Source organism: Sciurus carolinensis, chromosome 9, assembly GCF_902686445.1.
Source record: "Sciurus carolinensis chromosome 9, mSciCar1.2, whole genome shotgun sequence".
NCBI classification, from domain to species: Eukaryota; Metazoa; Chordata; class Mammalia; order Rodentia; family Sciuridae; genus Sciurus; species Sciurus carolinensis.
The window spans coordinates 116,405,702-116,419,401 of record NC_062221.1 but is presented as its reverse complement, the minus strand read 5'-3'; the positions used below and the strand labels follow the sequence as shown (position 1 = coordinate 116,419,401).

At 32.8% G+C, this 13,700-nt stretch overlaps 1 protein-coding gene across 1 annotated transcript in view; it reads left to right on the top strand.

Moving 5' to 3' along the window:
- Positions 1–10,416, top strand: part of Tmprss15 (transmembrane serine protease 15) — a 129,147-nt gene extending 118,731 nt beyond the window's left edge. The window contains exons 22-25 of the mRNA XM_047565066.1: positions 1,227–1,408; positions 2,651–2,746; positions 6,245–6,384; positions 10,261–10,416. Coding sequence (XP_047421022.1) covers positions 1,227–1,408; positions 2,651–2,746; positions 6,245–6,384; positions 10,261–10,416 — 574 coding nt within the window. The remainder of the gene's footprint in view (positions 1–1,226; positions 1,409–2,650; positions 2,747–6,244; positions 6,385–10,260) is intronic.
- The last annotated feature ends 3,284 nt before the right edge of the window (positions 10,417–13,700 follow it).

Below are 13,700 nucleotides of genomic sequence, written 5' to 3'. Positions count from 1 at the left end.
ATTTTAACATTCTAAATACCACATTAAACTAGGCATTTGCAACTGTTAAGAATTGAATCAATATCTCTGCCTGTAATTTCAGTCATCAGATTTTGACTTCATTGTGAATATGGCTTAATTGGCTTAATTCCAGCTCTTCTCTGGAAATTTCTTGGCATAAAGATATTGCAACCAATAGCACATTTAGGAGTCCTTAAACACTTTAGATATAATATACTACCTAATTTCATGTGTCCTATAACATGATTGCTATCCTCTACCAATAAATTATTGAAAGTCAACCTTGTATGTGGAAATTATTTGAGTAAGTGTCATGATAGGTTTTACTGCTTACCTTATAACTCTATGTAAATTCAACGATTGGAGAATGTCTCTAAACTCCCCTCTATTACTACAACAGCTGCTGTGGTTTTCTGAAAAATCTCATGGTAGAATGCAATCTAATGCAGAGTTTTCCAAACGTAGTTATAAATTACCATAAATGTGGAATTTTTATTTTAAACAATTGCCTGCAGGTCCATTCCATACTCATTAAGTTGAGAGAGACAAGGGAAGCCACTGTCCATATTATTTAAAGTCACTCCAGGTGATTCTAATGTACAAATTGGAAAACCACAATCTATAACTAAAACTTATTAGTTAGAGATAATTTGAGAGAAGTGAAAGGGAGATTAGCCCTAATTAAGACTTTTTCTATGATCTTATCAAAAATATAAAATCTTAACCCTTTGTACAGTCTAAAAATTTGATCTCAAAGAAGAGTGAAGTAGTCAGTGGGGAGTAGAAGGGAAGGAGGAAAGGAGAAAGTTGTGTCCTGGTGCTTAGATAGTAGAAATGAGTTTGGGTGTGCTATCACACAGTAGAGTGACTATGGATAACAATTTTGTATTATATATTTTACAAAAAGTAGAATTAAGAATTGTGAATGTTTTCACCATAAAGAAATAATAAATGTTTGAGGAGATAGTGTGATATGCTTACCCTGATTTGAATATTATTCAATGTATGCATGTATTGAAACATCACATGATACCCCACAAATATGTCCAATGTTTTATCAATTAAAAATGATAAAAAACACATATGAAATATTGTAAAGAAAATTCCTTCAGAGAAATACATATTGTAGAATGGAAATTCATAGTTCCTATAGTTTTGTGTTAGATAGCTTTGGCAAAGTAATTGCTTTGAAAAGAGAGTCTCATACTTCTTTTTTATAACTTCAGGCGAAATATGGAGCCATCTAAATGGACAGCAGTCCTAGGCCTGCATATGAGATCAAATCAAACTTCTCCTCAGGTAGTAACTCGGTTGATAGATCAAATTGTCATAAATCCTCATTACAATAAACTGAAAAAGGACAATGATATTGCCATGATGCATCTTGAAGTGAAAGTTAATTACACAGGTAAAATAAATCACTTTTATTTATCTTATCTTCTCAAATCAATCCTAAATAAGATTTGAAATATCATTAGTATCAATGTATTAGTAGCCCATAAAATTTGGAAAATTTGTCACAAAGTCATTATAACTTAAGTTAAATTGAGACATTAGAGAAAAATTTATTAAATTTCCTTTGTCAAGGTGTTTAAATTCAACCTTCTAGAAAAGACCGGTAGAATGAAGCTCTTACAGACGTCTATATCAGTAGAATTAAAGGAGCAGCACTAAGAAATAGTTCATGGTATAATGCATGCTTCTCTATTTCTCATGTAATCAAAAGTTTGGTTCATCTGTTAAAAAGGACAGGGTAAGATTTAAACTTAGAAAAGAGAATGTGTTCTCAGAGTAAAGTAAAAATTGCATTATGAATTTGCAATGATATTGCAATGTAATGAACATTTCAAAAGACATTAAATAATATTACTAGACTAACAATTGAAGAACTTCTTCCAAATGCATGGACATAATACAACAAAAGTCACCTGAGAAAGTGAACTTTATCTTGAAGGCCTCTGTTCAATTCCAGCCTTTGCTCTGAAGTCTTCCAATGCCTAATTAAGAGAAAATTCTCTCCTTTCTGTGATCTCATGAAATTCTATCTGTACAAGCATACCGTTACTTATCAAAGGCAGATGGTTGCTGTGGTTAGTTGCATGGTCCTGTCCTTGATGACACCATACCCTCTTCCTTTTTGTGTCTACCCTGGGTCTTATAGGTACTGGATGCTAACTGAACACCAGGGAGATTGTAAATTGATGCAGAAGAACTTTCAGAGTCAGTGACCAATGTTAATGCTTCCATAAGTGCCCTGGAAAACAATTATAAAAGCTTTTTAATGTTAACACAAGTTTCTCTTAACTGATCCTGAAAAACCATCCTACCTAGATTTCACAGAACTGACTCCACATTTAATGAGTACCAGCATTATTTAAAAATCAGATGAAAATTATTAGCTCCATAACTAAAACATTGTTATTAAGAAGTAATTATGAGACTATGTAGAGAATCCCTCAAAGGTCAACAGTAGTACCTAGTCCATTATCACAGAAGTATTACTCTAGAATGCCTTTTTCTTCTATGATCGATAGAACCAAAATAGAAGCATTTTAGATTAAATGTTGAAAATTATTGATTTTTAAAATTTATTAGGAGAGAATGTGTGTCTGTTTTTATTTTTTGTTTGATTCTTTTGTTTGTTTCTCAGAATATATACAACCCATTTGTTTACCAGAAGAAAATCAAGTTTTTCTTCCAGGAAGAAATTGTTCTATTGCTGGCTGGGGAAGGGTTGAATATCAAGGTAAATTAGCAGATTTTTTTTTTTTTTAAAAGACATGCCCACTAATGACAATAATGTAACTGTGCTATCCTGTGAATATTTTCAACATTTTTTAAGCTCTTGTACTATAATTGTTTTTTATATTTCCTAACAGCATTATATTAACATGTTGTATAGTCATATAGTATTTTAAATTTTTATAGGTGTGCAGAGTTTATTAAGACTATAATACTCTTGAAAAATATCTCAAGTAGAGAAAAGATACACCATTTAAATGAATATAACCCAAGATTATAGAAATTTATTTTTGTAAAGTACATCAATAAAGTCTCATTGAAAGCCAAATTATTACCTATCACATTTCCCTAATCAATAAAGCTATCTTCATTTATAATGTAAAGGCCTCCTACTCAAATTCCCTAAAATGAGAACAAAACCCTTTCTAGCTTCAACGCAATGACACTGCCTACTGGCAAGAGGACTCAGATATGGCTTGGATCTTACAATGAGGATTATTGATATACCCCTCAAAATTATTTAGTTACATGTTTTATAAGCAAAAAACATGTTAAATATGTCCAAATAACATCACTAGTCATCAGGGAAATGCAAATCAAACCAGGGTGAGATAATCACCTTACCCAATAAGGATGGTGATTATAAAAAAGATGAATCATAAGAAGTACTGGTGAGGATGTGGAGAAAAGGGACCCCTTGCACAATGTTGGTGGAAATATAAATTAGTGCAGATATTATGGGAAAAAAAGATGGATTATTGCCCCAAAATTAAAAATAAAACTGCAATATGATCCAGAAATCCCACTTATGAGTATGCTAACAAAGACTTTCTGGTGTGCTATTGCACAGTAGAGTGAAAATAGCCAGTAATAATGGATTGTACATTCAAAAAGCTAGAATAAAGGATTTTGAAAGTTTTTACTATAAAGCAGTGATAAATGAGAATACAGATAATTTAACCTGATATAAACATTACCCAAAGTACACATGAATCAAAACATTACGTAAGACCCCATTAATATGTATAATTTTGATGTCTTCATGTATGAGTTAAAAAATAAAGTAAAAAATGAAAAAATAAAGTTAAGCAGAATTTATCATTCAAAAAATATATATACAAACTTGAATCTTTAAAAAGTATTCCAACACTCTATTCCTTTTAAATGTTATTGTAAGGCTGATTGGCAACATAATTCTTAACAGGAGTATCCCACCTAAGACATAACTGGATGTTTAATAATGGTAAATCAAAAGGGAAAGACTCTAGTCTGATAGACGTGCCTCTGTGGTCACAACAGATTATAGCTATAATGTTTAAAAGTTGCAATTTTATTTAATATAGTTCACAAAATCTTGTGGAGAGGTGCAAAATTAAAGTATTCATGTTGAAAATTTCCCTATTCCTTCCAGAAAGCATGAAGTTCTGAGTCAAATGTTTGCTTGAGGATTCCAGCAAAGGTTGTCCCCAGCAATGACATTATATTGCTGAAAATGTCTCATGTCTGATGTCCATAAAGTAAATCAGAGTCAAAGATGGTATAGTCTTATATTTCCTGCACTTGAAAAATGTCATGATTCATTAAATTTGAAATTTAAAAAGTAAAAAAGATTTTCAGATAGATTTTTTTTTCAGACTTCAAACTAAAAGACATTTTATGGCCACATATAGACTCTACAAAACCAATTTTGTCCACTAACAAAATTTAAGACTCTTTATTCCATAAGAAAGTTTTTTCAACTGAGCAAACTAGGTTCACATTTATTTTTCATAACTAAAATATATGTTTCATTGACATCAGGAAGTCTCTAAGAGTGGTATGGAGCCAGGAAAAAAAAATATCTGAGAGCAGTTTCATTTTGGAATAAACATCCAGGTCATGTTTAGTATTTCTCAGATGATTATAATTTTAATGAATTTTATGAACTTTGCCTTATGATTCTGACCTCCTTAATTTCATAAAATCCCAGATTCTCATCTTGTGAGTATATTGCACTAATTAATTAGCCAAGAAAACTATGAACATATTGTTTATTAAGAAGAAATGAATAGATGTTCTTTAAATTAAAGTAATCAGTAAGCTTGAAATAATTTTACTGAAATGTTTGTGTGTGCGGGCACACACATTCTTAACTATGCTCATGACACCTCATGTGAACAAATAAATATTAAATACAAAACACTGCTCAAATTTTTCTTTATCAAATAATTTTATTATCTACTCAAATATATTTTCTATTCATTGGCAAGGAGAGAAAATGACTATGGTTTTTATTATGAAACTAAGATCAACCAGCCTATCCTTGATTTTCATAGTATGTATGACAGTGAGGTACTGAATTAGCTCCTCCGTTTCAATCCAATTCTTTCCCTAACTTAAAGTCTGCTGTCATCTAGAAAACTTATTCCATCCCATCATGTGCTGCTGAATGCTCTGGCACTGGCTGCCAGTAGCCATTTTTGGCTGTCTCTTCCTAACTCTCACTCTCACGATGTGTTTGAAAGTCAGTTATGGTGGAGGTTCACACCTGCAAAGGAAACAAACAGGTGCTTTTTTATTTTTCCTGGAGAAACAATTGCAACACATTTGCCAACACACCATTAAGTCACATAAACTGCATTGCACCTAAATCACACATGCACACTTATGCACTTGTCTATTTCTTCAATCTTTTTAGTGCATGAATTAAACTTAGCTAGGAGTGAGTTCACATTCATTTTTGCAACAACACTGACTGTCAAAGGTACTAACTTATCCTCAACTTTCTGCCTCTCTTGAAGAACCGAATAGAATTGCAAATTATTAGAAAGTGCTTATTGGGTACCTTTTCTGAGGCACTAACACCTGCTTGTTTCCATTACTCTTGGGATTAGTTATTTCAGTAAACAGAAACTCATACTCCCAGTGAATGAATCATTTTATAAAAAGAATTGAAATGCACTCTGCTACAGTATGTCTCCTTTCTATTCACCTGCATGTGGATGACAAGCTGATTGCCCCTCGACCAGGGCACAGTTCATCCGAGCATTGTCCTGTGCTAGGTTTGCACCTGCTCACTCACAAAACACCACAAAGAAGCTGAATGCCATTATACAGGAGGGAGCACCTCCTCAGGTGCCAAATGAAAAGCCCTTTTGAATTTCTGTGTTGTTGCTAATTTTTCTGAGTGGAGCTCTTTGTGTTGGCAGGCTTTATTCCATGAGAAATACTATAACTGTTTAAAATTACTGAAAATGCTTAAAAACCACCCTAGTCCAATCCACCCTTCCTCCTAGCCCTTGGGAAAGGGGAAAAATGCCCTACTGTTACCATTTGTCAAAATCCACTGATGGGCTTTATTATATGCTTTAAAGTTCAAGGTTAGTAGTTAGTTCCATTATATATACACACATTACATGATCATGAGAGCAAAATGCTGGAATAAATAAGACTGATGGTGCTTCATTCAGGGGTACATGCTGATCATTTCTGACTGACTGCCTGCATTATCCATTCTGAGCAGGGTCTACAGCAAACATATTGCAAGAAGCTGATGTTCCTCTTCTATCAAATGATAAATGTCAGCAACAGATGCCAGAATATAACATTACTGAAAATATGATATGTGCAGGCTACGAAGAAGGAGGAATAGATTCCTGTCAGGTAAATATGTAGAACTGTTCATCTTATACTTTCAGAAAATATTGCTGTATAAGGATTTCATTGCTAACAATTTGGGAGTAAAGAAACTATCAAAACCCCTTAGTTTCACATCTTCTTTTACAAAATTGTGACTTTTTGCCTGTTTGCATAGTTCTACTCATTGGCCCTGAGCATTAGAAACAAAATTAATTTTTAGGAAGAAGGATTACAAATCATATGTCTTTAGGTATAATACTTGAATGTGCAAGGCAGCAAGGTAAAAATGGGGAGTAGTGGTCCTGTAAAGAATCAGAGAATTTGGACCTCAGCTAAATGCATCTATTTTCAAATTTTCAATCATTGTAAACCTTAGGAAAAATGCAAAATAAATAAAACAAGGCTGAGGACCAATTTAGTCTGTGGCTCTCTAATTGTTTAGAGTATGGTCCAGGTGTTCAGTGACCAGAAATAACTTCTAGATGAAAAAACAAGACAAACATGGGTACCCTAGTGAAAGCCAGTTTACAGCTAATCAAGTGGGAAGTGAACAAAGAACTTAAGAACCTGGGATAATTCTGGCTCTAGAATATTACACTGGAGTGTTCCTCTTATCCTTTATATTTCATTTTAGAGATGTCATAGCATGTCCTCAAAGCAGTGGGAATGTCAATATTGCAATACATTTGAGGTGTTGATAGATTTTGATGCATACGACCATCAGAAGAAATCTCTTACCTACATACTACTTCAGTGAAACATCTTATCACCTAGAAATAATGTAGACATTTTTTAGCTCCATGAAATCAACATACAATTAAGAAATAAGAAGTTCTACTATATTTTAAAATCATAATCAATTTGTTGGTTCAGTCACGGATTAGTTATTACAAACATGGATTATTGTAATAACCCCTTTCTTCACTCCCAAATTCTACTGCCCTGACTTTACCACTTATTGGTGAAATTTTGAGCAAATCATCTGGGATTTATTGATAGGTTTAAGTGAGATAACATAAGGCACCAAGCAAGCACTCAAAAGATATTAACAGCTTTTATTTTTAGACATAGTAAACAAATTTTCTGGCAAGTTTTCTGTATCTAAAAGTTAATAAAATATTAATACATTAACATCTACTGAATTAGATTAAACTTGGAAGCATCACTGACCAAATGTATTATTTATACTTCTGGAAGTAGAAACCTGTATCATTGAAAATGATTTCACTGTGTTAACACATGATAGTTTTATTCATTTATTAACACATGTCATAATTTGACAAGAATCTTTGTAGATACTTACGCAGATAAATCTGTATATGTATACTCCAGATAAATCCATGTCTCAAGTCATGTTAAACTTTCAACTTAATTTTACATTTATTCTGCTTTGATGAACACACAAATTTAAGACAAATTGAAGAGCTTTCTTGTTTAAAACTTACCTCTGGATCTTATACTTTCCATTTAACATGAAAGATGTACTAAAGGTAAGATATATTACCACTTAAGGGGAGATTTATAGAATTATTGTGCAGGAGGGAAATCAACTGCATGACCTCAATTATAGTTAATGGGGATTGTGTGGCAGACACCTCATGCACTAAGCAAAGAACACAATGGCTAATGCTATTGATGTTAAGATTACATTAAACCAATAACTCATGCCAGATCTTTGAAATCTTAAACTTGGCTCTGATTTCACAGAGTCTAAGTATGCTATTCTCAGCAAGTAAGAAACCTCTCATACAAGGAAATACCTTGTGTAACAGAGTGTTATCATAATTGAGTAATCAGTACTCCAGATTGTCACATAATTTTCTTGGTTTAATTTTAATACTATGTTTTATAAGTGGATTAACTGATTACTTAATATACTATTTAAAATTGTGAGTATGTTGTCATTGACTTATTACTTGAATAACTTTGAAGCATTAGATTTTAGCTTCCAAATTTGCCTAATGAGACATTCACAAGTTCTTAAACATCTGGTTTACCGAAGGTTTGCATTTTTGAGGCAGTTGTCTAGATTTAAAGGTAAAAATAATGACTAGAGACTATCTTCTCTCTGTAAAACTAAGGGATGGCATTCTGGTTACCAGTAATTTTCAAACCCTGCCTCAGTCCAGCAGATAGATCTGTGTCACCTAAGAACATTTTAGAAGTGCAGATCCTCTGGTCCCATTACACACCTGCTAAATCACAACTTCTGAGCCTGGAGTCCAGCATTGTGGATTCCACATTTATTGCCTTTGGTGATTCTGATAGTTAAGTTTCAGCACCATCTTTCTAACCAAAAATGGTTACCAACCCTTAGTCTCATGCTCATAGAAGATAGTGATTTTTAGGTTTATTTATGAATATAATGTGAGTAGAAATATACATTTCAAGTTAACAGTTTATCTGCTGGATGTTCATTCATATTTTAAAGTAACATATTTTAAAGTGGGAGAAGGAAATATCATAATAGAACATATTAGAAATTTAAGACAAGAATGTCCATAACTAAACTGAAATGCTTAGTAAGTTAGATGATAGGAAGTGATGGATACAGACCTCAGGTTCCCAACCAGATAGACCACACACCAGAGAGGCAGCAAGCTTGTTTCATGGTCTTGAATAATTGCAGCTGAACCAGCATGGACTCAGTAAGCTAAAATCTTCATTTGTATAATCAATGTCTGAATCCCTCTTATCTATTAAAAATTAAATTACTTTGGAAAACATGAAGGAAACCAAATAACTCTTCTTGAAAATATCTAAGCAGTTGAAATGTATTTTTAAACACATAAACCATATATAAAACTTAAACTTTGGATATATGTTGTTTCATAAATATTTCTGAACATACATATGGATAAAGGTAAGGGACATACATATGGACTAAGGTAAGGGCTTATGATGCAGAAATAAAAATCACAATCCCTACCTTCAAACAACTTGGACATACTTTTTACATCTACAATGTAGGTAACTTGTGGTTGTCAATGCAATTTATGTTCCTGTGTATCCAAGAGAAAAAATAAAAATACTTTGATATAAGGACCAAAGATGATAAAGATTCAGACAAAAGGTTTCTCCTCTCAGATTATTTTCTAACATAAATCTGAGATTGAAATAGTCTGCTATACCAGTGGATTTAAACAAAGTGTATAAGATTTTAAATTATTTCATAAATAAAAGCAATAAGTTAATTTAAAATGTTTGTATAATTAACATAGGAGAAATACTTGTCATTTTTACATCATTAAATAATGATACATTACATTATCATTTTCATTACAGGAATCATTATGCACAAATAAAAGCTGTGTAATTTACTAGGATCAGTTGTAATTAATATTTGTTCAAATTAAAACCTTTCTCCATCAGTTGAAATCTCTGATGAAAATGTGTTCTTAATGGAATTATATTAAAGATTTGACACTTTAATTTGAAATATTGAGGTTTTCACATTTGATCATGTTTGTTCAGTGCCAAAAATTTAATCCTAGTCAAGAGAACAATGATCAACACCATGTATGAGTTACTCATTGTTTAAATCACAATATGGAATCACTTACTTTTTTATGAAGACCTTCATAAGTGTTTTTCACAGCATATCTCTTATAATAAAATGAACAGCTTAAATTTTGGTAGTAATGTTTTTCATTATTGTGTTTTAGAAAGGTTTGCTATAAAAAGGGCATTGTAAAAATTACAAATTATGTTTGAGTTGCCATAATTTGTTCTCTTTCTCCTATTGAGGAGCATACAGTGATGGTGAGAACACATACAGAGGACATGCAATAAATCATATTTCTAAATGCTTATTTTTAATTGACTTGCTGAAAACAATCTCTTATGTTTATATTCATTAACCTCACACATCCACAACTTTTTATGTGACTCACTTTTTAGGGGGATTCAGGAGGACCATTAATGTGCCAAGAAAACAACAGGTGGTTCCTTGCTGGTGTGACATCATTTGGATACCAGTGTGCCCGTCCTAACCGCCCAGGGGTGTATGCCCGTGTCACAAGGTTCACAGAATGGATTCAGAATTTCCTACATTAAGCCTTTCCTAAAACAAACATGAAAGTGGGCAGTTTTCCAATCACTCTAAGGAACATAGAAACTGAGAGTTTCATGGGGAAAAAAAAAAAAGTTACCACAAGTCTTATTTATTCTTACATTGGCCTTAAAATGCTGGGATGAAGGGAAGGGGCAAAACACAAAAATCTTAAAATTAATCTTTATGATACAAAGTAACTTTTACATTTTGATTTCATTGTGAACAGATTTTCTTTCACAGATATCATTACTTTGTTCTTAATCATTATTTTTACCATTTTCTGTTATTTACATTGATTTGATTTTAAAGCACAAGCCATACATTTTTAAAAGTTTAAGAAAAATTAGAAAAAGATGTGAAATAAATTGTATTGTCCAAAGTATGTCATTGAAATAAACTACTATAAATTGTCTGGTTTCAGTTTAGTTTGTTATTATTCAGTTTAGTTTGTTATTATCAGACTCTTGCTTTCTCATCCAATGAATTTCCATTTCAACTTGAGCATAAACAATATATTTCCTGCTCATGTAAAATATTTATTGTAAATTCATATCAAAGACCTGACTGTGATATGATTGGTTGCCTGTTTCCCTCATATAAAGCTGAGCAACAAATATACACAGGTCTCTATATCACCTTAGCATTAAAGCAAAAAGTAAATCAACAAATATGGTAAGTCTATACAGATCATTTTTACCTGGATAAGTCATACCTTCCACTTATTTTAAGCTAGTATTTTTAAGTCTCAGAACATAAACAGACATATTAAAGAAATATAACTGTTAGAAATGTTTTTCTTGGTTTATGTGTATTATATTTGCTATTTCTAGCATGTGAAAAACTTACTAAGACACAGCTGAATTGTGCATTAGAAGGCCAAAAATGTGTAATAAATGAATTTTCTTTGCTTCTTTAATGTCTTGGATCATTTCCAGAGGAACTGCAAACTTCAATTTAGCTGACCACACAGAATCTGTTGATTCGGGTACACAAAATTCATACTTACTTAATGCAAAACACATATATACAACATTCTTGCATGAGTATATGATAGAAAAGAGAGTGATATTTAGAGAAGTTTAAAGAACGAACCAATCAGTATGGATATTGAAAGAGAGGAAGCTTGAGTTACACCCAGAAGGAATGAATATTACTGATGCATTTAATAGAGTATCAGGACCTTCTGCACTGGTGGTCCCTGAAATCCTGAAAGTTTGGGGAGAGTGATCAGTAGCATGTGTTCTGGTACCAAAATAATCACATTGAGTAACAGTCATACAAAGGGTAAAATGTCACATAAAGAAGGTGTAGCATGATGGAGGATTACAAATATCCACAAAGAACTCTGTAATTTACTCTTAGGACAAAATTCAGGAGCCCCTGAACACACGCTTCAAGAACTTTTTAATTATTTGATCAATAAGAATGATGAAGCATCAGGGGTAGGTTGTATTGTTTGTGTTTAATACTTGAACATTGTCCCAGATTTCTTCTGTATTTCCCAACAGGTGTTAAAGCTATGTTCTGAAAACACAAACACAACAGATAGACCATCTAATCCTTTTCAGTTTTTGAGAGTCAGCTAAAATTTTATGAAACTCTTAGGACAACATCACTATCATCTTCTAATAAGAGAGACGTTTGTTCATTCCACCCACAGCCATTTATGGATTTAGTCATTAATACCAGAAGTTATCCAGACCTGGATAAAGATAAAAGGCGAAAGCAAAGCCCCTCTCCATCATTTGCTTGCTTCTGTCATGCAGTTGTTACAGTCCTGGGTGGCACAACACAGGAGAAACCTAGCTTCCCTTTCATCAAGTCCTGACTAAGGGAAGAAGTGCATGGTGAGGTGAAAACATGGATGGAACAGGGAGATCTGGTCTCCTGTGAGGATAGGTAACCATGGAAAGAGGAAATGCAAAATGAGGCCAGATCTCAGCTTAGAATGCAGATGACCATTCTCTCAGTCTTGAAACACCTGAAAAAGGGTCAGTAACTATTATTTTCTATTCTGCACCTCAATTTTGCCAACAAATTCTAGGAAAATGCCTTAATTACAGCAACCTAGTATCCAACTGAAAAGAATTGATAAGGAAAATATTTTCTTTTAGCTCTATGCCCATGACTTCCATTCTCACCACACTTGAACAGTTTTATCTTCATGTAGTGATGTGACATATCCGCATTGTGTTCACATAAGAAATTTAGACAACACCAGTGATCATTCTTCAGAAACAAGAACTCTTTATTTGGTTAAAGGGAGCACAGGGACATTTGAAGACCAAATAGTTACAACTCTATCTTGAGAAGAACAAGTCATAAGCATCGAAGAAATTAGAAGACAGAAAGGAGCCACTGTTTACTAGCGCAAACAAACCCTCATCAATGAATATTCAACCATTGATGACTTCCTATCCATGTGACACAAGTTCACCTAATTTGTAGTACTTTTCCCATCCTGAAATCTTGATGTGCTGTGCTTAGCTCCATATTGATGGTGACCATTCACCTGGTCCCAACTGTAAGACCTCTTTATATACTTACAGAGGCTAAATTCAGTCAGGGCAAATGCTGCAGCTATCTGCCTCCAGCATCAATCACAAACCCCAAACCACCACCTTTGTTTGGTGGGAAAGGGAGGGACCACATTGATCCAGAACCCTCAGAGAGCTACTTGCAATTATATAGGCAACATGTGAAGACATATGATTTATACCATGTATGTCACTTCTTTTGTTCACGATTGACTGCATTACTGTTTATATAGCTATTAGTAAAGTTATTACATTACAAAATCTGTTGAATTTTAAACTAAAAATATTGTAAGGCACATGTCTTACACAATTGAAATAGACAATTCTTGCCTCTAAGTAAAGTGTTTCAGGAGATTTATACCACAGTTAATGAAACAGCTTCTTTCTGAAGATATTTCCTAAACATCGTCCAACCAAAAGCAGAAAAACCAAATGAAGATGATTCATTTTTAGAAAAGAATTTTTTTTCTATGGTAATACATGTGTTTGTGTGTGAATTCAGGTGACAACAGAGATAAATTTCTTTAATCAAAAGAGCATGTATTGAAAAATGAAATGTCATAAAAATAAATATTAGAACAGTTCGTTTTTATCAAACACTTATGCAAAGGTAAAATATTTTTGCACACTGTAAATTTCAATACAATTTACTTACTTTAACTAGATTACAACCTATGAAAGGTGAAAGAAATAAAAATAACTGCTTCCAACACACATACTCTTGATGTGTTGACAGCAATTTTATCTGC